The 22,580-nt window shown below is 57.6% G+C and overlaps 14 protein-coding genes across 14 annotated transcripts; 10 read left to right on the forward strand and 4 right to left on the reverse strand.

Moving 5' to 3' along the window:
* The first annotated feature begins 103 nt into the window (after positions 1-103).
* Positions 104-2,302, forward strand: SCHCODRAFT_02638429 (mitochondrial carrier). The gene is made up of 10 exons (XM_003027942.2): positions 104-200; positions 288-464; positions 562-636; positions 686-690; positions 796-878; positions 938-1,006; positions 1,057-1,159; positions 1,215-1,255; positions 1,355-1,827; positions 1,884-2,302. The coding sequence occupies exons 2-10, from the start codon at positions 440-442 to the stop codon at positions 1,904-1,906; spliced, it is 897 nt and encodes a 298-aa protein (XP_003027988.1). The 5' UTR covers positions 104-200; positions 288-439; the 3' UTR covers positions 1,907-2,302.
* A 254-nt stretch (positions 2,303-2,556) lies between these two features.
* SCHCODRAFT_02638437 (uncharacterized protein) lies at positions 2,557-2,906 on the reverse strand (the record flags this gene model as incomplete). Its single annotated transcript, XM_050346022.1, has 1 exon — positions 2,557-2,906. The coding sequence occupies exon 1, from the start codon at positions 2,737-2,739 to the stop codon at positions 2,560-2,562; it is 180 nt and encodes a 59-aa protein (XP_050198124.1). The 5' UTR covers positions 2,740-2,906.
* A 333-nt stretch (positions 2,907-3,239) lies between these two features.
* Positions 3,240-3,847, forward strand: SCHCODRAFT_02459910 (uncharacterized protein; the record flags this gene model as incomplete). Its single annotated transcript, XM_050342603.1, has 3 exons — positions 3,240-3,563; positions 3,621-3,727; positions 3,781-3,847. Coding segments are annotated over 3 exons (498 nt in total), but the record flags the coding sequence as incomplete, so codon positions are not given.
* A 992-nt stretch (positions 3,848-4,839) lies between these two features.
* SCHCODRAFT_02671546 (P-loop containing nucleoside triphosphate hydrolase protein) lies at positions 4,840-5,906 on the forward strand (the record flags this gene model as incomplete). Its single annotated transcript, XM_050346630.1, has 5 exons — positions 4,840-4,856; positions 4,909-5,016; positions 5,074-5,484; positions 5,544-5,732; positions 5,792-5,906. 5 exons carry the CDS (start codon positions 4,840-4,842, stop codon positions 5,904-5,906), a joined length of 840 nt encoding a protein of 279 aa, XP_050198126.1.
* Positions 5,907-5,981: 75 nt separating this feature from the next.
* On the reverse strand, positions 5,982-6,955 carry SCHCODRAFT_02638445 (NAD(P)-binding protein). Its single transcript, XM_050346023.1, has 4 exons — positions 6,938-6,955; positions 6,529-6,889; positions 6,205-6,410; positions 5,982-6,116 (listed from the first exon to the last, which is right to left on the reverse strand). The coding sequence occupies exons 2-4, from the start codon at positions 6,880-6,882 to the stop codon at positions 5,999-6,001; spliced, it is 678 nt and encodes a 225-aa protein (XP_050198127.1). The 5' UTR covers positions 6,883-6,889; positions 6,938-6,955; the 3' UTR covers positions 5,982-5,998.
* SCHCODRAFT_02638446 (uncharacterized protein) lies at positions 6,814-7,163 on the reverse strand. The gene has a single exon (XM_050346024.1). The coding sequence runs from the start codon at positions 7,157-7,159 to the stop codon at positions 6,944-6,946; it is 216 nt and encodes a 71-aa protein (XP_050198128.1). The 5' UTR covers positions 7,160-7,163; the 3' UTR covers positions 6,814-6,943.
* A 523-nt stretch (positions 7,164-7,686) lies between these two features.
* SCHCODRAFT_02638449 (signal recognition particle, SRP9/SRP14 subunit) lies at positions 7,687-8,542 on the forward strand. Its single transcript, XM_003027944.2, has 3 exons — positions 7,687-7,839; positions 7,949-8,017; positions 8,214-8,542. The coding sequence occupies exons 1-3, from the start codon at positions 7,768-7,770 to the stop codon at positions 8,448-8,450; spliced, it is 378 nt and encodes a 125-aa protein (XP_003027990.1). The 5' UTR covers positions 7,687-7,767; the 3' UTR covers positions 8,451-8,542.
* A 155-nt stretch (positions 8,543-8,697) lies between these two features.
* Positions 8,698-9,935, forward strand: SCHCODRAFT_02515044 (NAD(P)-binding protein; the record flags this gene model as incomplete). The annotated part of the gene is made up of 4 exons (XM_003027945.1): positions 8,698-8,885; positions 9,007-9,400; positions 9,504-9,715; positions 9,818-9,935. The coding sequence occupies 4 exons, from the start codon at positions 8,698-8,700 to the stop codon at positions 9,933-9,935; spliced, it is 912 nt and encodes a 303-aa protein (XP_003027991.1).
* A 376-nt stretch (positions 9,936-10,311) lies between these two features.
* SCHCODRAFT_02552630 (uncharacterized protein) lies at positions 10,312-11,463 on the forward strand. The gene is made up of 2 exons (XM_003027946.2): positions 10,312-10,527; positions 10,578-11,463. Exons 1-2 carry the CDS (start codon positions 10,384-10,386, stop codon positions 11,277-11,279), a joined length of 846 nt encoding a protein of 281 aa, XP_003027992.1. The 5' UTR covers positions 10,312-10,383; the 3' UTR covers positions 11,280-11,463.
* A 67-nt stretch (positions 11,464-11,530) lies between these two features.
* Positions 11,531-12,624, forward strand: SCHCODRAFT_02638461 (uncharacterized protein). Its single transcript, XM_003027947.2, has 4 exons — positions 11,531-12,069; positions 12,134-12,223; positions 12,279-12,370; positions 12,446-12,624. The coding sequence occupies exons 1-4, from the start codon at positions 11,874-11,876 to the stop codon at positions 12,461-12,463; spliced, it is 396 nt and encodes a 131-aa protein (XP_003027993.1). The 5' UTR covers positions 11,531-11,873; the 3' UTR covers positions 12,464-12,624.
* A 1,404-nt stretch (positions 12,625-14,028) lies between these two features.
* SCHCODRAFT_02638467 (uncharacterized protein) lies at positions 14,029-14,654 on the forward strand. The gene has a single exon (XM_050346025.1). The coding sequence runs from the start codon at positions 14,190-14,192 to the stop codon at positions 14,391-14,393; it is 204 nt and encodes a 67-aa protein (XP_050198129.1). The 5' UTR covers positions 14,029-14,189; the 3' UTR covers positions 14,394-14,654.
* SCHCODRAFT_02515487 (uncharacterized protein) lies at positions 14,425-14,601 on the reverse strand (the record flags this gene model as incomplete). Its single annotated transcript, XM_050343329.1, has 1 exon — positions 14,425-14,601. The coding sequence occupies one exon, from the start codon at positions 14,599-14,601 to the stop codon at positions 14,425-14,427; it is 177 nt and encodes a 58-aa protein (XP_050198130.1).
* A 61-nt stretch (positions 14,655-14,715) lies between the features above and the next one.
* SCHCODRAFT_02638469 (STE-domain-containing protein) lies at positions 14,716-18,562 on the forward strand. The gene is made up of 6 exons (XM_003027948.2): positions 14,716-15,342; positions 15,400-15,504; positions 15,554-15,624; positions 15,799-15,915; positions 16,256-17,459; positions 17,507-18,562. The coding sequence occupies exons 1-6, from the start codon at positions 14,806-14,808 to the stop codon at positions 18,245-18,247; spliced, it is 2,775 nt and encodes a 924-aa protein (XP_003027994.1). The 5' UTR covers positions 14,716-14,805; the 3' UTR covers positions 18,248-18,562.
* Positions 18,563-18,739: 177 nt separating this feature from the next.
* On the forward strand, positions 18,740-20,938 carry SCHCODRAFT_02638473 (FAD/NAD(P)-binding domain-containing protein). Its single transcript, XM_003027949.2, has 11 exons — positions 18,740-18,933; positions 18,984-19,084; positions 19,141-19,157; positions 19,214-19,296; positions 19,355-19,498; positions 19,549-19,718; positions 19,765-19,834; positions 19,902-19,946; positions 19,998-20,275; positions 20,329-20,833; positions 20,885-20,938. Exons 1-10 carry the CDS (start codon positions 18,802-18,804, stop codon positions 20,795-20,797), a joined length of 1,509 nt encoding a protein of 502 aa, XP_003027995.1. The 5' UTR covers positions 18,740-18,801; the 3' UTR covers positions 20,798-20,833; positions 20,885-20,938.
* Positions 20,939-22,580: the final 1,642 nt, after the last annotated feature.

Here is a 22,580-nt window from a genome sequence, read left to right on the forward strand (position 1 = left end):
GTGTGAAGGTTTCTCGCGTACCCTTTGTCGTAGAGTGACTGTGACAGATCACGTTTTGAATTATACTTGTACGAACACCTACTCTTTTCCCGAACGCTCGTCTGTTTTGCAAGCACGGTCGTCCGCCGTCCTTCCGTCTGAGCTCCCGCCTTCTAGTGAAGGAAATCCCCTGCAGAGGTCCCTCGGTCGGCCGCTTGCAAGTAAGAGATTGAAGAATATACTTACCCTTCTACGCGTCTATCAATCAAGCATTCCCGAGACTTCAGCGCAACCTCACATTTGCGCAGCTCCTCATTGGCCTTTGTGTCCGCGCAGGGAAGTTCGACTCCAGGCACCCCTCCGCACGCGACAATCACGCGATTCGGGCGCCCATCTCCGATCGGTCAATCCCCCGCCATCCCCGGCGGATTCACCGCGCTCCTTGTTTTCCTCCACCACCATGAGCTCGACAGAAGGCCCCAAGCGTGAGCGCTTCTAGTCTTTCGGAGAGCCTTCACTGACGAGGACTTCCCATCCTTCCACTTTCCCCTGTCCAAAATGATCACACACGACCATGAACAGCGCTCCCGTTCATCGCGAACTTCGCCGCGGGCGCTATAGCTGGGATCTCGGAGATTCTGACCTTCTATCCTCTCGGTGCGTGCTCGTCTTCTCCCTATATTTCCTAGCTGACCCGCCCTCCCAGATGTGGTACGAATAGCATCCGGTCCTAACGTCATTGCGAGTTCTGACCCGAATTCCTCCTCCCCCGCTCCCCCGCCTCCCCATGCTCCCTCCTCGCTCGCGAACGCGTAGGTCAAGACCAGGCTGCAGCTCGCGACTGGAAAGTCCAATGTCGGGCTCATCGGGACATTCCAGAGCATCATCAAGGAGGAAGGGTGCGTAAAAGCGCTCCAGCATGCGTGCATCGGTGTACCTGACGCGATTTACCCTGCAGAGTGGGCCGCCTGTACCGTGGCCTCGTCCCCCCACTTCTCATGGAGGCGCCCAAGCGCGCGACGAAGTTGTGCGTATGACGTCTGCGGGCCGAATGCGCGGAGGCTGAGGATGCTTTAGCGCCGCAAATGGTTTCTGGGGGAATACGTACATGAAGTTGACGGGCGAGACGAAGATGACCCAGTCCTTGTCGCTGCTTACTGGCTGCAGTGCAGGAGCGACGGTATGTCGAATACTACATCGTATCGCGGGGCATTCCTTTGACATCGCCCAATCAGGAATCTTTCGTCGTCGTTCCCTTTGAACTGGTAAAAATTCGGTACGTGTGGCATTCCAGTCTTTCGTTCCCTCCCTCCCTACCGCCCTTCACCTGACCCCGCGCCCGACTCGCACCCGCTCACACGACCCCTATATATAGCCTTCAGGACAAGACCTCAACCTACAAGGGCCCAATGGACGTCGTCAAGCAGGTCGTTAAATCCGACGGCCTTCTCGGGCTGTACGCGGGCATGGAGAGCACGTTCTGGCGTCACTTGTGGTGGAATGGCGGGTACTTTGGCTGCATCTTCCAGGTCAAGGCGATGCTTCCAAAGCCCGAGACGCAACAAGCAACCCTCATGAACAACTTGATCTCCGGTACTGTCGGTGGTCTCGTCGGCACGATGATCAACACGCCGTTCGACGTGGTGAAGTCTCGGATTCAGTCGCAGCAACGCGTGCCGGGCGTTGTACCCAAGTATAATTGGACGTACCCGGCGTTGGTGACGATCCTGAGGGAAGAGGGCCCTGCGGCGCTGTACAAGGGCTTCTTGCCGAAGGTCTTGCGGTTGGCACCAGGTGGTGGTGTGCTGTTGCTCGTCGTCGAGTTTACGCTAGGCGTGTTCAGGCAGGGTGAGTGCTTTTTGTAGTCTGCAGTGATGGATGGACTCACTAATGCATCCCGACAGCGCTCGGCCCGCCTTACATATAGAGCATCCGCTCTCATACCACCGTGCTGTATAGAGGGTCTATACCCTGCCACTGAAAATGGACCTACGCAGCCGTAGAGCGGCGCCACGGACGAGCCGTGCGAAGGCGGTTGAACCGCGTACGTGTAACTTATGGTGCTTGTACGAGTGCGTGTATGGGCGCCTGTGCCAGTCCGCGGACGAGCGCTTGCATGGACTTGTACAAGTACCCTGTACTGTGCGCTGAATGCGTGTCGGGTGGTCCGACCATCAGTTCAGAACCCCAGATCCTGTATTGACGATCGCACGCTTGGATAGTTGCGTTACTACCATAGTACACATTCAGATTACCACTGTAGCATAAAACGCATGCGGATGCCTCCTACGTATGGCGAAATGGAATACTTATTGTCAGTCCAGTGCTCTTGGGCATGAGCGTCGAAGACAAGGGTGCTTGTGGGTTGCCAACCGGATTTTGCCGGTCGCAAGTTGCCTTCGACTCTCATCCCCTTGCATTGTAGCTTCTTGGCTGGTCCCTGGGTGGGTTGCGTCTATGTGCTCATAATGCGGGGACACTATCCAGCGAACACCGCAAGGAAGCCTGTAATGGTACGTATCGTCGGTTTGAGGCTGCGCGTCCCTGCGTAGCGTGATTTCGGACTCATTCCTTTCACAGCTAGTTGCAAAACGATAGACGCCCCTCGCTCCCTCGCCCACCCTGCTGGCCACGCGAGATATGACGCCAGGCGCGCCACGCCGAGCCTCGGCGAGGGGGCAGCAGGCGCTCGTCGACGCGCTGCTCGTATACCGAGATGCGGAAGGCAGAGGAATCGTCGTCGCATTTGCGCAGAATCATTCACGCTTGTTGGTGTGTATCTGCAGCCTCCCTCAGCCTGCGTGTTGCGCCTCTGAAAGGCATTGGCGCCGTGGCCCGAGCGTACAGATGATGCGGAGGCGCGCTCGGACCAACCACGCGGGCTCCACAGCGTCTTTGCAGGGGGCGTCTATCGTTTTGCAACTAGCTGCAACAGGGACAGAAACAGATATGGGATAGTGTCCTGCACTCAGCCCATACACACCGCAGCTACTCCCACCGTCTATGGACTCGCTTCAACTGAACGAGGTATTCTTTCTCGATAAGGCATCTCCCGCATCGATGTCCACCACCGCCTCATCTGTATTCAAGGAAGTAAGCGCCGGATGATTGCTTCTCATAGCGCTTAATAGAGCGCCGGCGCAGCTAGCAGGCTGGCACTGCATGTCTTGATGACTCACTCGGACTGGTCGCGTATATAAGTGAGCGCAGCCACGACGCATAGGCGCTCTCAAGGCTCCTTGCCTTTCACCATCACCACCATGAGGGGCTTGCCGCTGGATGACCTGTCTACTTCCAATACAACCGCTCTACGCGATGCAGAGACGGATTCAACCTATGACGACCGCGAGACCGACGACCGTCTGCGAACCGTCCACTTAGGCGTCTGGACGGTGACTTTGGCGGATGGCGATGTCAAGGAACACAAGGATACTATCTTCTCCTACTTTGCTGTCGTCCAACGGATGTTTGTCGAGGTCTACCATGTCGATCCGTGGGCGGTCAAGATCCTGCTGTTGTCCAAGTTCTTCAGCGCCATCCAGCCGACGCTGCTTCTGTACTTGTTCTCAAGGCTTCTTGAAGAAGTAAGTTGACGGGTTCCAACCTCAAAGTAGCGTCACATGTTGCTGATGATGCTGTAGATAGAGAAGATCACAGTGAATGGGAAGGTCGACAAAGCCTCCATCTATCAGGCGATTTGTATGAGGCTAGGGTGTGTTGCAGTCGTTGCGTTGTTCGACTGGTGGTTGTGAGTGTTGCCAGATACGCGACACTTATGGGTCGCATGCTCACCTTCCCCAGTGACGGTACTTTTCCTCGATTGAAAAGCCGTTTACAACGGCATTTCAAGGCGGCTATGCTGGAGGGTTGGTGATATCAATTCTGCCACGTAGGTATCCTACTTACGATCGACCAGCCCAGTTACGGACCAACGTCCCAACTTCGCTCCGTGCGTGCTTTTCCCATATTTTTGCTGGCGAAACTGATTCTGTCTACAGGACCATCGAGCGCGGGCAATGTCTCGTCAAGAGCGCTCGCACAACACTTCATGGACCTCTTCAACCTTCTCGATAGTGCGATCAGCGCTGCAAGCTTAATCACCTTTGTTATCGCCTCCGCAAGCGCATCCGTCGGGGGCGGCCCACTCTTCCCTTTCCTTTGCCTCGTGAAGCCCTTGGTTAGCCATTTCGGGGGAAGGAACCTGTGGTCGAAGCGTGAGGAGGGCGCGCGCGTCTGTAAACCCCGGTCTCTGACGCGTGTTCTGCAGCTAACATCATGCACACCACGAATGAGCCCTTCCTGCGCATGGAGCGTTTGGCCAAGCTGGCTGAGCCGCAGCTTCGCGAGGAAGTCATAAGCGCGAACATTGGGGACTACATCATGCGTGGTGGGTTATACGAAGTATAAGATGCTCGGATGCTCCTAAAATGTTCACCTTCAGAGTTCAGAGCAGCCAGCGCAGCGTTGAGGCACGTTTCCGACGAACACCCGTTCATTCAATATTCCCTGCACCCCACACCAGCGCACGATGTACTCACTTCACTGGCCGGAGACCTACCCATAGTGCGTGTATCGCCAGTATCGCGATTACATCCACGTCAACTCGTCTTTCAGGTCTACTGCGTGTTATCCGCAGCTTTCAGCTCTGGCTCGACCTCCGTCTCGTCCGTCGCGATTCTCCAGCAGAGCTCGCAGACCTTTTTGAGGGCGGTGGCGATGACATTGTTTTACTTCAACCGTTTCAGAGAGTATGCGAATGAATTCGAGCAATATTACAAGGTGATAGAAGCACCTGTGAGGGAGAACGTGCTCGTGGACGGGCATTTGTCCTATCCGTTGGCGACTTCGAGTGATAAGGGCATGGGATTCGAGCTGAGGTGTGCGAAGCTCACAATCCACTGTTCGCCCATGCTTACCCAACCGCTGCAGGGATGTAATGTTTGCGTATCCCGGTGATCCAGGCAAACTAGCCCTTCGTGGTGTCAGCATCACTATTCGACCGGGACAGCTTGTTGTTGTCGTTGGTGCTAACGGAAGGTAAGCTCGTCTCCGCAAGCGCCTTTCGCGACCACATCTAAGCCGTCCAACTCGCAGCGGTAAAAGCACCCTCATCAAACTCCTCACCCGCATCTACGACCCAATTTCCGGCGCAATTCTCCTCGATGGCGAGCGATTATCCTCTTACCGCCAACACACCCTCCACCAGGCGACCGCTGTCCTCTCCCAAGGCCACCACCTCTTCCCGCTCTCAATGGGCGAGAACATCGGGCTCGGATGCGTCGAGCGTATGCATGATGAGCGAGCGGTGCATGCTGCAGCGCAGGCTGGGGGCGCGAGTGGCTGCATTGCGAAGTTGCGCGACGGGCTGGATACAATACTAGATCCGGATACGAGAGCATCTGGAAACAACCTACTGGGCAAGGAGGGCGAGGCGTTGAGGAAGAGGCTGGACGCGTTGGACAAGCCGGTGGAGGTGTCGGGCGGAGAGACGCAGCGGATCGTCGCGTGAGTGGGCGGCCTATGCAATTCTGCAGCGGAGAATGCCTTGTGCTAATGACTTGTAGCGCCCGGACCTTCATGCGCTTCAACTCGGGCAAAGTGCGCGCCGTGCTCGTCGACGAGCCCAGCTCGGCGCTCGATCCCGAAGGCGAGCTAGCGCTGTTCGACAACCTGCGCGCGGAGCGTGAGGGCAAGACCATGATCTTTGTGACCCATCGTTTTGGGCATTTGACGAAGTATGCGGATTTGATAATGTGCGTGGCATGGACGCCCTTTTAATCTTCTGCGGCTCACCGAACTCTCTATAAACCAGATGCATGAAGGAAGGGCAGATAGTTGAGCATGGGGTACTTAACGAGCTCGTAGACCTAGATGGAGAGTACAAGAAGCTGTATGATATCCAAGCGAGCGCTTTCGTCACCACGTAGAAGAGCAGTATCGCAAACAAATAGGACTTTTCACGGTTTAGGACCTTTTGTACAATATATTTAGCCTTCTAATACCCCTCATCATGTAGGACCTAGTATCGCGATGGGTTCACCGTCGTAAACCCGCCGTCAATGAGTATTTCCTCCCCGTTCAGATATCCTCCAGCCGAAGAGGCCATCCAGAGCGCAGTACCCGCCATCTCGTTCACGCTGAAGAAACATTCGTGAGCATCCATCCAATCCTCGGATACAGCACCTGTAGACCCCGACATTGATGACCGCAACGCAGAACACTCACCCTCCTGCACGCCCCATCGGTACCGGCTGCATCCCCTGTGCCACATTGTCCGCCCCGTTCTCCTGCAGCAGGTCCCGCGTCATCTCCGACTCGAAGACGCCGGGCGCGATCGCGTTCACGCGCACGGGAATTTTGCGGCGCGCGAGCTCGGTCGCGAACATCTTGGTGAGGTGGGTGTTGGCGGCTTTGGCGGCGTTGTACGCGAACTGGGGTGTGTGGTGAGTCAGTGTTGCTAGCTTGTTGCCGATATGCGGGCCACTAATCGACGATAGCCGGGCCACCGATCGTCGATAGGCCGCCCCTCGACGTAAATCAGCCACTCACATGGCCCTGCGAGACTTTGATGCTCGCGCTCATACTCGTTATATTAATCACGTTCGCCGTCCACGCGCCGTGCCTCGTCGCGCCCTCGGCCAACAAGCCCATGAACGCGCTGGTCACGAAGAACGGCGAGTAGGCGTTGATGGCGAATATGTCTTCCCACTCGCCCTGGTCCTCCTGGAAAAGGCCCATGCCGAAGGATTCGGGATCATGATTTCCTACCGAGTCGTTGTCGCTCATCCAATGCGAGCAAGGGCCCACTTGACCGGCATTGTTGACGAGGATGTCGAGGTAGCCGTCGGTGCGGGCGATGTGCTTTTTTGCGGTAAGAATTTCCCCTTTGTCGGTGACGTCCATGGGGAGGCTGGTTAGAGGTCAGCTCATGATAGACCGATTGACATTGAAAGGGTACGGTAGATTATGATGGGAGGTTGGAGAGCACGTACGGAATGATTTTGCCCTGCCACTTGTATTCCACCGCGCTCGCTGCCAAGACATCCTCTCTACGTCCGCCGATATACACCTTGGCGCCGTTCGCGGCCAGACCTCGAGCTATCATGAGGCCAACGCCCGTGCCGCCGCCGGTTACGAGTGCGACGCGGTCAGAGAGGTCGAAGAGAGCGAGGGCATGCATGTCCGTATAATCGGTGGTTGAGGTGCTCATTGTTGAATGCTGGGCAAAGATAGCGGTGAGAGGAAGACAGAGCGAAAAAGGCCAGCAGGTGAGGCAGATGGGATAATATTTCAAGAGGCGGCGAGCTCTTATATATGCGAAGAACGCGACTTACCACCGCTAGCTTGCCAGTGGTGGTGTACTTGACTCCTTGCTTAACGTAATCTGACGTCCACTATAGAGGCTATATCAGCTATCCCTTTACCTTGTTGTGTCGTCTACTGGTGCCGCAGTGCCAACCTCTTGATAGTAGTCGGTGCATCCAAGTGCAAATGAACTTCAAGTGAACTCGAGAACCGGGTTCATCCGATCGGAAAATTCTCAATGTGATGACATTGGAGCATTCAGATGTAGATATCGGGGGCTCGCAGCACCCCTTGACCGCAGTGTCAAGATTTCGACATGACCGTTTAAGACAAGTTCGAATTCAGGTCGGAATTGCTTTTTTGGCCCGGCTTCCGGTCCTGACTCGCGTGCGCACCGCGTGGCTCTTCTCCTTTCCTCCCTCCCCCATTGCCGAGCGCTGCACATCGCAGGCGCCGCCAGAGGAGGATTGGGATCGGTCTGCGATGGTGTATCTACACTCATGGCATGACTTCTCAGACGCCGCGGAGGCGCTATATGCCAAATCTCCCAACCATGTGCGTACCGTGATTCTGTGTACTCCTCGTACGAGGGGACTCGACGCAATCACCTCTCAAGCTGCCTAACGCCTTCAACTTGACTACTGACGCCTATTTCTCTCCACAGGCACGCTATGTTGTGAAGTACAAGCATAATGAGGGGAAGCTGGTCCTCAAGATCACGGATGACCGAACAGTGCGTTTGCCATCCATCTCTCCTTGATCTATACTAACGATGCGTTCTCCCCTCTCTGTCTAACTCTCAAACACTTCTTGGTCGAAATCTTCCTGTCTATCCTTCCCCCCGAACCGCTGCCTGTCACCTCTGTTATTCACACGATCACCTCGCACTCCCTTGTCACCCGATCGCTCGTACCGCGCGCCTGCCATAGTGCATCAAGTTCAAAACCAACTCTTCCGTCTTCCTCAATCGCTTTGAGGCCCTAAACCTCACCCTCATGCGCAAAATGCAGAATACGAAGCCCCCCGCCGCCGCCCCGCCCGCGGATGTCGAGATGCGCGAAGCTACGCCAGCTCCTGCAACGCCGGCGCCTGCAGCACCCGCGCAGATCACGAGCGCCGCGGGCGGCGGAGGGGTCAAGAAGAAGAAGGGGAAGAAAAAGAAGTAGTATGTGTGTATACTATGCCGATATATGCCATGTTATCCGCTTGGTATCTCCACTGAACCTCTTCGGAGCCCTTGGGACGCGATGGGCCGGTGATGTGACACTTCGCATTAGGATCGACCTCCAGTCGGTCTCGGCATGTAATCTGCTAACCTCAAGCTACGGTGGTAGGGCGCTGAAAGGCCTCCTTACGTTCATCCATTCCACCCTACGCCTGCCTTCTCTCAGAATGTCTTCCTCATCCTCGGACATGTGTGCCTCCTCCCTCTTCGACCTGACGGATCGCGTCGCCTTGGTCACTGGCGGAGGCACGGGAATAGGTTACATGATAGCGCAGGGGCTGGCGGCAAACGGCGCAAAGGTTTACATCTCGGGACGGAGAGGAGACGTCCTGGCGAATGCAGCGCGGGAATTCGAAGGAAAGGGAGAGCTCATTCCGTATGTCTTTGTCTTGTCCCTTCCTCAACGCAATTATTACGCACCACGTCTCCTCAAAGCCCTCCAATATCTTCCCTCCCCCCTTTCTCAAGCGCACAAATCAAGGTTGACCCGCCCTCAGCCTCCTCATGGACGTCACCTCCAAAGCCAGCATCCTCGCTGCCAAGGACATTATCGCCGCCGCCGACGGCCGCCTCGACATCCTCGTCAATAACGCGGGCCAGTCCGGTCCCCGCTCGATGTGGATGAGCGATGCGTCCGCGCCGCAGAATGGCGATGCGGAGGCCTTTGGGATGGGGTTGCTTGCGGAAGAGCAAGGCCCTTTCCCCTCTGGTACACCTGAGAAGAAGGGCAATTGGGCGGACCTATTCGCTATCAACACCCTCGCCCCATTCTCTGTAACTACCGCATTTCTGGGGCTCCTGGCGAAGGGTTCTGAGCGGCACGGCGCGTATTCGGCGAGCGTGATCAACGTAACGAGCATGAGTGGGACCCTCAAGTTGGCGCAGAATTTTGTGAGCGTGCTTCAGTCCTCGTTCCATATGCCCTACCTGCTCAAACGCCCTGATTCAGATGACATCTATTTCTGACATTCTGACATTGCTCCTCCTCCTGTAGTTCGCATATGGCGCCTCCAAGGCCGCCACTGCCCACCTCACCAAGATTCTCGCGACCGAGCTGGCGCGCCGCAGCATTCCCGTGCGCGTCAACGCCCTCGCTCCCGGCGTCTTCGAGTCGGAGATGACGAGGGCCAACCTGTACCTCAAAGTCACGGATGGTCAGGCGCAGAAGATCGGACTGCAGCCGGTACCTGCGGGACGAATCGGAGAGTGAGTGTTGTGTTACGGGTGGCTGCGCGACGAGATGGGGGACTGCGCGATGGATGAGCGCGCGATGGCATGTGGAACAGACGCTGACACGAGGGATCCTAGCCCGAACGAGATGGCCGGTACTGCGGTGTGGATGGCATCTGCCGCTGGAGGCTATCTAAATGGGCAGGAAGTACTCATCGACGGCGGGTGTACGACGACTAACCCGGCTCGGGGATAGGTGGCTAGAACCATTGAGTGAATCAGCAGTATTGAATGGGAGTTACATGCGTCCGGTGTCTATGAGGCGCCAGATAGTGTGAACGAGCTTGTGAGCAATATTCTACGACTCCGAGTGTCAAAGGTGAAGTTCAACATAACGCACGTGATGCATCGGAAAATGCCGGTTCGGTTCGAATCCGTCACGAAGCATGTCCATACTCACACCGTCGTGCCTTGTCCAACAAGCGTCGTGGCCGGGACGCCCTTCGATGCTCTTTTTATTCTCATCGAGTAGGTGATTTGAGACGCTCGTATTTTTACGATATTCCCTGAGCACGCGATTGACTCCACCAACCTTGGCTGCTAGTGACAACACGCGCGAGTGACGTGACAATACGTGTTGGACTTTACCATCATCTTCATCGTCCCTGAGAGGCTTTCTGACGCTTGTGCTGCGCCGAGAAACGATGGCTTCGACTCAATCAAAGACTGATCTACATGAAGAGACCATCCGGTTTGTCGATCTCCTGGCGAAGAACGCTAGGTTAGAGGATCGCCTGCCAGCCGACACGGACTTCTCTCCTGAAGAGATGAAGACTTTGCAGGATCAAGTTCGCAGAGATCCTCGCCGCAATATACACTAGCTTACGCTCTCACTCAGCTGCACTCTCTGGAGGCATATCCAAAGAAGGACCAGAGCCTCTTCTTCCTCGCCCTCTCCGCCCGGCACATCCCCGCGCTCGTCTCCGCCATCCGCACCACCTCGCGCGAGACACAAAACAAAGCGCTCTCTTCCTACATCCAGCTCCTCTCCCTCCTCCCCGACACGCACGTAAACCCTTACCTCCGCAAGTACATCCAGTCCCCTGAGTTCGCTGCCGGCGGCTTCCCCAACCTCGTCGCCTCCGCCTTCGTCGACGGCATCGAGTGGCTCCCGCCGAGCGGGCCCGGGCATGTCTGCTCCATCATTATGCTCATGCTGCAATGGTGCGACACGGATCTGGGCGACGACAAGCACGCGTGCATCGACAAGGGCGTGCGCGATGCGCTCCGCGAGAAGTGCCGTGCGCTCATTGACGACGAGCACTGGGACGAGTGGGATCAATACAACCAGATCGAGGTTCAGCGCCTGCAGGGCATGCTGGGGCCGATCGAGCACATGCCGATGGGGTACTATCTGCAGTCGTCGAAGGATTACTTGGCGAACAAGATTCCGGGGCTGGAGGAGTGCAACGTGTGCATGGAGGATGATGTACCGCTGCAGTGCTCGAGATGCAAGTCGGTGAGGTACTGCGGGAAGGCGTGCCAGAAGAAGGATTGGAAGAAGGGGCACAAGCTGCGGTGCTATGAGATGGTGTTCTGAGGCAGTCCAGGCACCCGATAAAACCAGTTTTAACTACTGTAGGACTGCATCCATCCATCCGCAGAGCAGTATAGGGCAGCAGATCATCTCACAGGGTCGATGTGCCTACCTTTCGAGCAGGTCAGAACCATCCCGCCCAGCAGAGTAGCTTTACGACGGGTGTGACGAACTTCAACATAGCCGCACGTGACGTTTCGGCGAAAGCCGGTCGGTCTGTATTCGGTTAGGTTCCTCCCTCTTCCCGTCTCGCCCAACCCATTCTGCTGAATTCCTTCGTGTGTTCTACGTCCTGATCCGAGTGCTCGAAGTCTTCGTGCCCCGACGCAACCCCGACGACTAGGCTGCGCCGAGCAGCAGGTGACTGTCGCACCCCATGACGCGACAGCCCCGCCCTCCGCCCTCCGGAACGGCCGAGAATGTCTTCGATGTATCAGCTCCGAGTGACGTGCGCGGGCCCCGTCCCATATAAGCCAGCGAGAGGTGCTGTTGACGTCCGTACTCACCTTGAAGTGAATCCACGACAAGCACATCGCAACCTATCCGCTTAAAATCTTACTTACTCACCCATCCATCCATCCATCCATACACATCACCATGACCCGCACTGAACGCGCAACCTCCCCCGCCGCGCAGAAGCGTGACCGCTCGCTGAACCGTACTGGCCTTGACCCGAACCCGCGCAAGCACGGCGCGGGCCCGCATAACTGGGGCGCGCTCGAGCAGGAGGCGGAGCTGGAGAACGAGGCGGTGTACGACGTGAGCGAGGAGGCTCCGGGAGTTGCTGTCGGAGGTGAGTTGGAGTTCTTCGTGGTCGGAGAAGAGGGCGAAGGGGACGAGCTGACGCCGACACGCAGATGTCCCTGCATCCACCGAGCACGTCGAGCTCTCGCCACAAGAGATCGAGGAGGCGCGCAGATTGAGGAAGGAGGCCGCGAAGGGAGGTCGTAAGTGTCGAATGCGTGTTTTCGTGTGGACTCTTGCTGACCGTTGCCTATGTAGACGTCGACCTTCGCGACATCGCGCGCACGTCCGCGGCCGTGCATGCGAGCCCGACGAACAAAGACGTGACGAGCATCACCAATGCTGCCGATGTGAGTATTTCCTGCCTCTACCCGACCAGTACATCCCTGCGAGACTACGATATGAAGGCTAACTTCCCTCTGCAGACCGGCGCGAAGGTGTAACTTGGCAATTACGACGATGCTGTGTTGCCGACGAAGCAGTGTCACCGTACAGGCACTTCGAACGAGGGGAAGCATAATGAAGTATCGGACTGTATAATCACAAATGTATCATAGAGGCAATGAAGACGGAGATCGGGATCAAGAAGTTATCGAAAAAGGGATCAAGAAGTGCTTGAAAATGGGATCAAAAGCGTCAACGGAACAGAGCCTGCGCCCGCGTTTCGCAAAGACCTCCGCTCACCTCCGAGCCTCCGTCGTCGGGATGGGTCTTTCGACGATTGTTGCGATCATTCATAGCAGCCTTGACATGTCAAGGGATGTAGTGGTTTGGGCTGCTCACACGCGGTTGCGGTCGACCCAGCATCGTCCGTTCGTCTTCAGTTGTCCGAAATAGACTGCTTAGGTCGCCCATCACGACCTACTGTCCACGCAGTGCATGATGGATACCATTGTACTCCGAATAACCTCCTGCACGGTGGTAGCCCAGTGATGGTGATGCATACAGTCTACCGTTTTGCACCGTACACAGCCCGAATGATAGTGTTTGCCAGATTGAGAAGGGATTGACAATGCTTATTATCTTCATCAGCTACCGTATGATAGATTGTGATTGAGCAGAACGTTTGGGAAGGCCGTCTTAGGCTAAGAGGAGGCCATGACGGACTACAGAGACACGAGTAGGTGCAGGCTGCATTGCAGGTCGAATGGGCCTTCAGGAGAACTCTCACAGTCACGTGCACAGAAGGTTCGTATTTCTCTGTGACTCACCGTGACAAGCATCGTCCTTCCGGCGCGCAAAGTCGGCTCGGGATGGAGGAAAGCCTATCAGCAGCGCGTCGCGCGAGACGGAGCGCCGCTCCTTACTTCGAAGGTAGCACGAGGGTAGCGCGAGGCGAAGACATGCACAATATGGGCGGCGTATCGATGCTGAGGGACGTGGTGGAGATGATCGAAGATAGGTGAAAGACATGTCCGGCGCATGCGGAGAATGACAAGCTGCGAGGGAGAGATTCCGCGAGTCGCCTTATAGGGCAGGATATCCTGAGGATCAACGCTAGCGCCTGAATAGAGTAGACTGCCATAGATATAGAACAAGGCAACTGCAGATCCATCGCAGGTCCGTTGAGGGCGGGAGAAGCTGAGGCTGAATGGAGAGTGCTAAATCCTCTTCTCGAGTGCATAAGTTCTGTTCTTGTCGATCTTCTAGTGGTCCTGAAGGTCGCTGAGAAGTTGACCAACGTAGTGACTACATATATTCGGAAGATATATTCAGGCTCGACCACGACGAGACCTCGCCGTGGAGGGGTTGGGTTTGCGGTCGGGAGCCGCACATTGATGCAGAGAAAGCAGATCCAAGGGCGCGGTTACTTGGTTGGCAAGGGACGACGAGTCCAGACGGTGGGCGAGGATCATCCGACAAGGGCCTCCGACAAGCCCACGAGTTCCTTGTTCTTGATCCCATCGTCGTAGATCGAACCGCAGAGATGCAAGTAGATTGTGGCGCAGAACGTGTCCTGGCGCTGAAGAGAGTGCCTCAAATGGTAAAGCGGCGAGTCCGGTTGATCAGACTGGAGGGGAAACACCTTCATGGGTCTGTCGCCTTCAAGGAGCACGCACGATTGCCCGCTATCGCGCCAGCCACAGACAAGGTCCGTCCAGTCTCCACAGGGTTCGATGACGATGGAAAACAAATGCCGACCACGAGCCTCACGAGGCCGACTGCGAAATGCTCCCGGGGCGCCGCGGCAAGGCTACCGCTGGCGGTCCGGCGCCCGAGGACGAGCGGGAGCGCGTCTCTGCGGGGCGAGCGGGGCAGCTTCTGGGCTCGCTCTCCGTCCATGGCGGCCGTCAGCTCCCCGGGAAGGCCGGTCCAGCGTGCGCAGAGCGTGCAGATGTGCGTCAAAGACGACGATCCACGGGAGAGTTGTAGGCATCATTGGAAATCAGAATTCCGATGTTCATTACACAACCCACCCAGGACCGATAAGGACACAGCCAAGTATGGGGTCCTTTTGTTGTGAATTCCGGTCAGGGGACGCCTTGCGTTTTGGGGAGGAGAGGGCGTATCGAGAGGAGGTGCGCGCTGCAGTAGAGGGAGGCAAAGGGATCCTGTGCATGTAGGGTAGTCTGTCCAGCATAGGTCGTCGTCGTGGGTGATGGAGGCAACGATGAAGAAATGATTGCTCCGCGGTTGATGGACTCGGTGTTTGCCGAAGGCGTGGGCAAGAAGGACAGGGCCAGAATTTCGCCTTGTTTTGTTCCTTTACTCTTGCCATTCTTTTTCCCGGCCGTCTCGTCCTCTAATTATTATTGTTCCTTACGACGCTCATCTTAATTCCTTCATGAACTCTTACTCGACTTATCCGCAGAAGCGCGCATCGCTCGGCTTCGGAAATCTCCAAGTCTCGACCCAGGAAGACCCCGAGCGCGCCATCCAAATCGACGAGAACGAGTACACCGCGCGGCCAGGGAACGCGCACGCCCATGCCAGCTTCCACTCGTCGCTAGAGGCAGCCGCAGCCGCGAACGGGGGAACATCGGCGGGGCAGGGAGCCAGCGGCAGCGCAGGAGAGACATCGACCTCCCAGGATTTCCCAGGCCTCTCGCGCCCCCTCACGCACGCGGAGCAGGAGCGCCTCGCCCATCTCGACAAGCTCAAGTTCTTCCTCGCGACGGCGCCCAGCCGATGGGACTCGGCGAACGGAGGCGGGGACTACCCTGGCTCGGATCTCCAGCAGCAGACGGACGCAGCCCACTCCCACCCATCGCTGAATCGCTTCCTTCTCCCGACGCAGGAGTACGTCTCGTGCGTGCTCTGGAATGGCCTTTACCACATCACCGGGACGGATATTGTGCGCGCGTTGGTATTCAGGTTCGAGGTGCGTGCCCCCAAGCTCCATTACGAAGCGTTGCTAATGGGCGCTCGCTGTCCGCAGGCCTTCGGACGTCCAGTACGGAATATGAAAAAGTTCGAGGAAGGCATCTTTTCGGATCTACGTAATCTCAAGCCGGGCGTCGATGCCAGCTTGGAGGAGCCTAAGGTACGTGGTTGCAGCCCTCTGTGCTGGCATATCGACTAATGTCTCTCAGTCGCCGTTTCTCGACCTCCTGTTCAAGTACCAGTGCATCCGGACGCAGAAGAAGCAAAAAGTGTTCTACTGGTCAGCAAGCCTCCCCCTACGCCACTCATTCACATACCCGCCCTTCCCTCGCCTTCGCCATCACATCATTCCCTGATCCTTCACCCCTTGGTCCGCCAGAAACACGGACCTATCGTTACCATCATCGCCCTTCAGGCTGTGCCGTGAACGCTTGACACTGACTCTTGTCATCAGGTTCTCCGTCCCGCATGACCGCCTCTTTCTTGATGCGCTGGAGCGCGACCTTAAGCGCGAGAAGATGGGTCTTGAACCGACTACGGTAATCACTGGCGAGCCCGCCATGAGCTTCCGGTGCGTATCTTAGCGTTCTGGCTCCTGCCCTTATTCGAACTATCTCGGCCTCTGGGCTGGCGAATGTGGCCCATCGGGCAGAGGGTGCGGTAGGCGTAGCCCCCTCCCGCTTGAGCTTAGCTTGTGAACAATCGCAGCCGGGTGTCCAGAGCACTCGACGAGTTACCCGGACGACAGTCACTTCATGAACAGGATACTGGGGTGTGCTGTGTGAGGGTAGTCGATGTGCACATGGCACGATATGGCGATCCTGCCGGTGTGCATTGTTGCCCAGGCTCTCCCAAGTTCCATCTCAATCCCTGGAATGTATCTTTCTACGATTTGAGCTCATGACTTACAGATACGATCCCAAACGCACGCTCTATGATCAGTTCGTCGCGGCTGCGCAACCCGTCAGTGACAAGGATTCCGAAAGCCGGTCATCATCTCGTTCGTCCGCTGCGGATGAGTCCGACAGCGATGCATCGTCCAGCAAGCCTCCTACCGCCGCTCAGAAGACGCCCTTCTTTTCGATGTTCAACCTATTCGAGGGCAGCCCGACCTACAAGCAGCGGCGCAAGAAGACGCCCGGCTCTTCCAACTTGAACCCCAACAAGTCGGGCCTCAGCATGCAGATGGAGCGCGGCAGGCAGCAGATGCGGTTCCCCAACTACCCCTACGGCCCAGGCGGTAGCCTCAGCCGCGAGCGGATGCGCCCTTTCGGCGGCATGGGGGACATGGAGGGCGACGATGTCAGCGCGGCGGAGATGTTCATGAAGCAGGCGCGCGGGGAGCTCACCGGCCCCGGGCGCAATCCGGGGACGTGGAACGAGTTCTCGAACCGCCCACGTAGCCTCGACCTCGGCGGGCCCCAGCACCGGCACACGTACCCTGGCCCACCAATGGAGGGCTCCCCCAACCTCGAGGGTCCCCTGCACGCCAACACGCTCGACGGCGCGCAGCTCGACCCGACGGGCAAGGCGTTCATGTGCCCGCTCTTCTCCTGTGGGCGGCTGTTCAAGCGGATGGAGCACCTGAAGCGGCACCTGCGCACGCATACGATGGAGCGGCCCTTCGCGTGCCCGATGTGCCGGAAGCGCTTCTCGCGGAGCGACAACCTCGGGCAGCACCTGCGCACGCACTCGCGCGAGGGCATGGCCGGCGTCGAGCGGATCCCCGGGTTCAACGGGGGCATGGAGGGCGAGGGCATGGACTTCGCGATGGGCGGCGAGGGCGGGATGGGCTTTGGCATGAATGGCGGCGAATGGGATGGCGGGATGGAGAGCGGGAGCGATATGGACGACGGCGCGTATGGCAGTATGCCTCAGAGCTCGGGGATGGGTAGCATGTCGAATGTTGGGGCTCCGTTGGGGATGTTCGGCGAGATGGGCGCGGGCATGGGCATGGCGGCGCAGCTTCCAGCCGGGCCATCAAACGAAGGGTTCGACCTGACAGTCAGAGGAGGGAACGAGGAAGAAGGCTTTTTCCCGGGTAGCGCACCAAACGGACCAGTCGGCTTTGGGGACTACGACGGGTCCTGGAGCGGTCCCGGATCATACTCTTCGGTGAGTGCATTGTGTATCTATATGGCCGGTTGACTGATGGCTTGTAGTCTTCCTCCGCTTCTTCATTGTACGAGCAGAACATCTCGATGTCGGCGCCCTCTCACAAGCAAGCCTTCGATCACGCGAACATCTATCCTGTCCCCAGCCTTCTTGACGCCGGCGGCACGGGTCCCATCCGCCGACACAGGAGCATGACGCCGTCCATGGCACGAGAGGTACGGCGACCAACGACCGCAGGCAGCGACTACGACGGCACTGGCCGCGGCATGCACTTTTCGCCGCACCCAAGCCCCAGCCCGCGCGGCTTCCATCCCTACAGCCGGCCAGAGTCCGCGCACAGCAGCCCGTCCAACTTCCCGCTGCCGCTGCCGCACCTCGCGCGCTCCGACTCGCGCAGCTCGAACTACAGCACAGGCGAGATGCAGGAGCAGATGCGGCACATGATGAACATCGGGCCCGCCTCCCGGCAGAACTCGTCCGACTGGGGCACGGGCGCGGGCATGGGCGGCGGCGGGGGCGGCGAGATGTTCCGCACGGAGAGCCCGGCGTCGTTCGGGGGCGCGGGCGCGATGGGCGACGGGGCGAGCCCGCCGGTGTTTGGGGGCGCGACGGAGAGCCCGGCGCCGTTCAGCACGGAGCTGCCGCCGGTGCCGCCCGCGGGGGGCGCGGGCTTCGGCGGGGACGTGTATCCGGGCGGGATGGACGCGCCCGCGTCGTTCATGAACCCCTTGGACATGCCGGGCGGTCCGTCGCGGTCGGGGAGTGGGGGCTTCTACCCACCGCACTGAGGTGGTAGTCCGTGGGTGCTTCTTGCTTCTTGAGCCCGAGTGCTTCTTGTCCTCACGTCCCTGCTCTCTTGATGTCTACCCTACCAGCTCCGGACTGAGATTAATCAGGTCCCAACCTCACGCCTCACGCCTTTTCTTTCTTCACTCACTCGAATGTCAATGACCACCCTCACTTATTTATTGTACTCTTGCCTGTTGTGCTTATACTTGTCTCTTCCCGATGAAGGCAGTCTACATATCGTATGCAGCAGTTTACTTTAATCATACTCGACTATTTATGTATTTATCTAGGCTATTGAATCCTCTTGAACTCCAGTGTGTGTGAGCCCTGTTGAAGAGCGTGAAGGATGTCAGTAGCTCGCCTGTATTGCTAGCTTTACACCTGTGGGTCCAGTGTACGTTATCTCCGCGTGGCGCAAGGGGCGTGCCACGGGGAAGGTGATTGCCATAAGGGCGATGAGCATTGTCTCACATCTTTGCCTTTTCCATGAAGGACAATCACACGGGCTTGTCTCGAATCTCCCGCCCCATTCGTCCTTAACGCAGCAACGGTCATGGCGTCCCCACAAACGTGCCCGCTCAACTTCATCGTTATTGGCGGCAGTATAGCGGGTCTCGTCTCTGCATACCAGCTCGCGCAGAATGGCCACAAAGTCCTGATCCTGGAAAAGGATCCCCCGAGCGCCGTGCGTGTACCGTAAATCTTGAGAGGAGCGCACGCTTAGGCGATCTGCAGTCCCGCGGCGGGTTACGTCTTCCCCCAAATGCGACGCGTCTGCTCGAGACGATGCCCGGCGTGCGGGAGCTTCTGCGAAGCAAGGGCACGATTTGTAGAGAGTGCGTTCTGTTCTTTGCTATCTCCCGTTCATGAGTTCTGACGATTACGCGCGCAGCCTTACGATTGTCGAAGGTCGATCCCCATTCAGTCCCTCCCTTCATATCAGTGTTTGAATATCGACTTCGCAGGGACCTCGTTCCACGTCCTCGGGCGCCTCTCATACGATCCCCAATGCGTTACCGACCTCCTGGGCAACTTCTGGACGATACCTGTGCGCGTCTTTCCGCGTTCCCCACCTCCCGCGCCGAAGTCGCTGACTCATTCGCCAGTACGACACCCTTCACGATCATCTGACCCAGATCTGCAGGCTCGCGGGCGTGCACATCGTGTACAACGTACAGGTCGCGTCTGTCATCCCGGGCGACCGCCCCGTGGTCGTCAGCGCTGCCGGCCAGTCCTTCTCCGCTGACATCGTGCGCATGAGTCCCGAGCCGAGTAGCAGGGAAGGCTGATAGCGAGTTAGGTCGTGGGCGCGGATGGCCGCTTCAGCGTTACGCGCGCCTACGTCAATCAGGACCCAGAACCCATCTACGCGGACGACGAGGACATGGAGGAGGATGAGGACGACGGCGCGAGCCTGTACAGCGCGTACAGGCCCAGGTCTTCATTTCCCACAATACACGCGACGAGGGGGTAAGCGACACCCAGCACGCTTTACATGCTCTTATGCGTGGTGCAGGTGGACTTTCTGTATATCACGAGAACGGATGCGAAGCGATCCCATCCTGGACCCTCTCTGGCAGAACAATGTGAGCCCCAGCCGTACTCGCTTAGCTGCACGGTCGATTGATGTCTTGCTCATGCTCATATTCTTAGCTGATCGGCTGGCCAGGGACTGGCATGGTTGTTTTGGGACATCCAGTGAGTAAGGATGATCAAACTTCACAGGCGATCTCGCTTACCTCCACCTAGTGCGGTCCGGATGCCTTCATCATGACTGCAGTTCGGATATGTGATCCCAGCGAACCTCTCGTCGACGGGCACTTTCAGCTGAATCAGCCGTACGAGGACTTCACCGATTACTTCAAGCAGTTCGACCCGCGCTTGCGGCGGCTGGCGAAGATGGCGCACACCGTGCACACCACAACGCAGACTGTTCCGCGCTTCACGCGCTTTGCGGATCGCAACTCGCGCGTGGTGCTCATCGGCGACGCGGCGCACGGCTCGCCGATCCACTGCACGCACCATTGGTAGGTCGAAGCCATCTGGACTGACGATTGCGCGTCGCTCACAGCGCATCCAGCGCCCTCGCCATCGAAGACGCCTTCACCCTCGCGCGCATCTTCGCGCACATCACCGCCCGCGCGCACATCCCGCTCTTCCTCCACGGCTACAACCAGTCGCGCATGGCGCGCGTCGCCGCCGTAGAGGCCTCCGAGTTCGAGTCGATCCACCAGGTCATGCTCCCGCCGGGCCCGCAGCGCGAGAGCCGGGACGCGAGCCTCGCGGCGACGCTGCTGATCGACGAGGACGAGCAGATGATGAGCGACGAGGACTTCGCGGCGGCGTGGCACACGTATGCGCGGCAGCTCGACTTCGATGCGGTGGAGGCGGCGGAGGGGTGGTGGCTGAACTACGGGCGGTACGCGCTGGAGCAGGAGTATGGGGTGCCGGTGGTGGAGGGTGTCAATGGGGTGCCGGTGGAGAATGTGGCGGGCGGCGACGCTGGATCGAACGAGGCGCAGGCGAGGGTTGTCGCACAACTAGCCTAGGTGCTTACTGACCCTCCCTTGCAGCGTACTTGACGGGTGAGGCGATTCGGGCGCGCGTGGTGGCAACATGGCTGATGCGATGTGCAGAAGCGAGAACTCTGATGCTTTGTGAACGTGCGGGCGGGAAGCTGTACTTTCCGTGTCTTTTTGTCTTCATGGATTTGTTCGTATCTTGGACTTGGCTACAGGGACGATGCTCATTCTTGTATGTACGCAATGAACGGTTGAAGCACGGTCTAGGTTCTTCACTCGTTCCGAGCCCAGCCCTCGCTGCTTGAAGACGGAGAACGACTGGCAGTAACTCTGCGTTAATCACTGGCAAAGTCACATCAGCGAGTCCTGCAATACTTTTCTCCCAGAATGCTGTTATTTCTGAGCTTGTTGAAGTGAGGCTTACCAGCTTGTCCGGTAGCAGATGTAGCATGACACGTATCGCTCAAGTCAACGTGATACTCACCTACAATCTCAAGCAGAGTACAAGGTCATCGGGGTTTGCCGGAGCCGTCTCACGCTGAGCACGTGATGCGCGCCCCCAGGCGCCCACATGCAATCAGTACTAATAATCTCGAGAGCGGCGAGCCACACAAGCGAGATGCGACCATCAAATATTTGACAAACAGTGTGACTGGCATTTTTATGACCTATTGACCGGCTCGCGCCGACACCGCTTCGGTTTAGATGTATTTCTTCGCGCAGATCGTCAGTTCAGCTGTGGCGACGATCTTGACGCACCTGACTTCGGCTTCTGTATGTATCCCCACGGGCATCCCCGAAAGTCCCTGTACAATGTTAATGTCTCTCAGCCGTATTCTTGCACTTATCTACGCGACATTGCGTCTGCCGGTTCGGACTTTGCCTGCTGCGATCTGTCGAGAGTTGTGTCGAGCTGGGGCAGTGCATCGGCTTTGGTGGATTTTTAGGCCCTTTACCTTGACGATGCGCTGCCCATCGCCGACGACGTCGCGCTCGTCGTCGTGCCCTCGAAGGTGTTGAATGGCCATTTATCAAAAGGTCTGGGCCGGCACGTGGTCCGTGGATCATAGACCCGGCGCCTTCCGGCAACCTTGGGACTTGTTCTCGTAAAGTTCGCTGCTGGGTCGCGCGACGGTTTTCTCTTCCCGCTTTCTCGCTACCATCATGCAATCTTTGCGCTCTCACTTCCTGTCGCCTTGCTACGGCTACGCGCTAGTGCTCCATGGCCATGGGGGCTTGAAGCTTGAAGGTCGCACACACTCACGCTCACTCACGCTACCCGACCGATCCGCCTGGATACACGCTGAGAACATCTGTATCGATACCACAAACCGACGGTAGCGGCTGTCCCTTCAAGTCCCTTCACGATTTGTCCTATTCGCGCGGCTGGCCCGACGGACGAGGGCCAGGAGGAGCGCCTAAAGTGGTACGCGAGCGGCGAGACCGCCTCAAGCCTACAAGCTGAGGTGCGTGTACCTGCGATTGCCTTCGCTCGTTTCTGACCTGCCTATCTCACTGAACAGCAGACCTGACGGCACCTTCACGCCGATCGCTGACGCGATGCCACGCTGCTCAGTCGAGGAGATGGTCAGTAGGCGTTTGTCACATATGCTTAGCGTGCCTGCGCTGAACTGCTGCCTATCGGTACCGCGAAGTCTCATGCACTCCACGAGGCTGGATTCACCCTTGCCGGTAGTCTCGCAAACCCAGAGTATATGTGCCACCGTGCTTATGATAGACGCGCGCGAATGCTGGTGAAGCTGGTAAACATGGTATATACTGACCGTTATTAGATCCGAACGTCTCAGTA

Source organism: Schizophyllum commune, assembly GCF_000143185.2.
Source record: "Schizophyllum commune H4-8 unplaced genomic scaffold SCHCOscaffold_11, whole genome shotgun sequence".
NCBI lineage: Eukaryota > Fungi > Basidiomycota > Agaricomycetes > Agaricales > Schizophyllaceae > Schizophyllum > Schizophyllum commune.

Coding starts and splice junctions, on each gene's coding strand:
- SCHCODRAFT_02638449 (XM_003027944.2), top strand. CDS start 7,768: ATGGTGTATCTACACTCATGGCATGACTTCTCAGACGCCGCGGAGGCG. Junction 7,840..7,948: donor ATGCCAAATCTCCCAACCAT/GTGCGTACCGTG, acceptor TTCTCTCCACAG/GCACGCTATGTTGTGAAGTA. Junction 8,018..8,213: donor AGATCACGGATGACCGAACA/GTGCGTTTGCCA, acceptor CGCCTGCCATAG/TGCATCAAGTTCAAAACCAA.
- SCHCODRAFT_02552630 (XM_003027946.2), top strand. CDS start 10,384: ATGGCTTCGACTCAATCAAAGACTGATCTACATGAAGAGACCATCCGG. Junction 10,528..10,577: donor TGAAGACTTTGCAGGATCAA/GTTCGCAGAGAT, acceptor GCTCTCACTCAG/CTGCACTCTCTGGAGGCATA.
- SCHCODRAFT_02638467 (XM_050346025.1), top strand. CDS start 14,190: ATGCTCCCGGGGCGCCGCGGCAAGGCTACCGCTGGCGGTCCGGCGCCC.
- SCHCODRAFT_02638469 (XM_003027948.2), top strand. CDS start 14,806: ATGAACTCTTACTCGACTTATCCGCAGAAGCGCGCATCGCTCGGCTTC. Junction 15,343..15,399: donor CGTTGGTATTCAGGTTCGAG/GTGCGTGCCCCC, acceptor CGCTGTCCGCAG/GCCTTCGGACGTCCAGTACG. Junction 15,916..16,255: donor GAGCCCGCCATGAGCTTCCG/GTGCGTATCTTA, acceptor CATGACTTACAG/ATACGATCCCAAACGCACGC.
- SCHCODRAFT_02638461 (XM_003027947.2), top strand. CDS start 11,874: ATGACCCGCACTGAACGCGCAACCTCCCCCGCCGCGCAGAAGCGTGAC. Junction 12,070..12,133: donor TCCGGGAGTTGCTGTCGGAG/GTGAGTTGGAGT, acceptor GCCGACACGCAG/ATGTCCCTGCATCCACCGAG. Junction 12,224..12,278: donor GGAGGCCGCGAAGGGAGGTC/GTAAGTGTCGAA, acceptor TTGCCTATGTAG/ACGTCGACCTTCGCGACATC.
- SCHCODRAFT_02638473 (XM_003027949.2), top strand. CDS start 18,802: ATGGCGTCCCCACAAACGTGCCCGCTCAACTTCATCGTTATTGGCGGC. Junction 19,499..19,548: donor AGTCCTTCTCCGCTGACATC/GTGCGCATGAGT, acceptor ATAGCGAGTTAG/GTCGTGGGCGCGGATGGCCG. Junction 19,719..19,764: donor ACAATACACGCGACGAGGGG/GTAAGCGACACC, acceptor TGCGTGGTGCAG/GTGGACTTTCTGTATATCAC.
- SCHCODRAFT_02638445 (XM_050346023.1), bottom strand. CDS start 6,882: ATGGACGTCACCGACAAAGGGGAAATTCTTACCGCAAAAAAGCACATC. Junction 6,411..6,528: donor TCAAAGTCTCGCAGGGCCAT/GTGAGTGGCTGA, acceptor CACACACCCCAG/TTCGCGTACAACGCCGCCAA. Junction 6,117..6,204: donor CCGATGGGGCGTGCAGGAGG/GTGAGTGTTCTG, acceptor ATGTTTCTTCAG/CGTGAACGAGATGGCGGGTA.
- SCHCODRAFT_02638429 (XM_003027942.2), top strand. CDS start 440: ATGAGCTCGACAGAAGGCCCCAAGC. Junction 465..561: donor CTCGACAGAAGGCCCCAAGC/GTGAGCGCTTCT, acceptor GACCATGAACAG/CGCTCCCGTTCATCGCGAAC. Junction 1,256..1,354: donor TTTGAACTGGTAAAAATTCG/GTACGTGTGGCA, acceptor CCCTATATATAG/CCTTCAGGACAAGACCTCAA.
- SCHCODRAFT_02638446 (XM_050346024.1), bottom strand. CDS start 7,159: ATGCATGCCCTCGCTCTCTTCGACCTCTCTGACCGCGTCGCACTCGTA.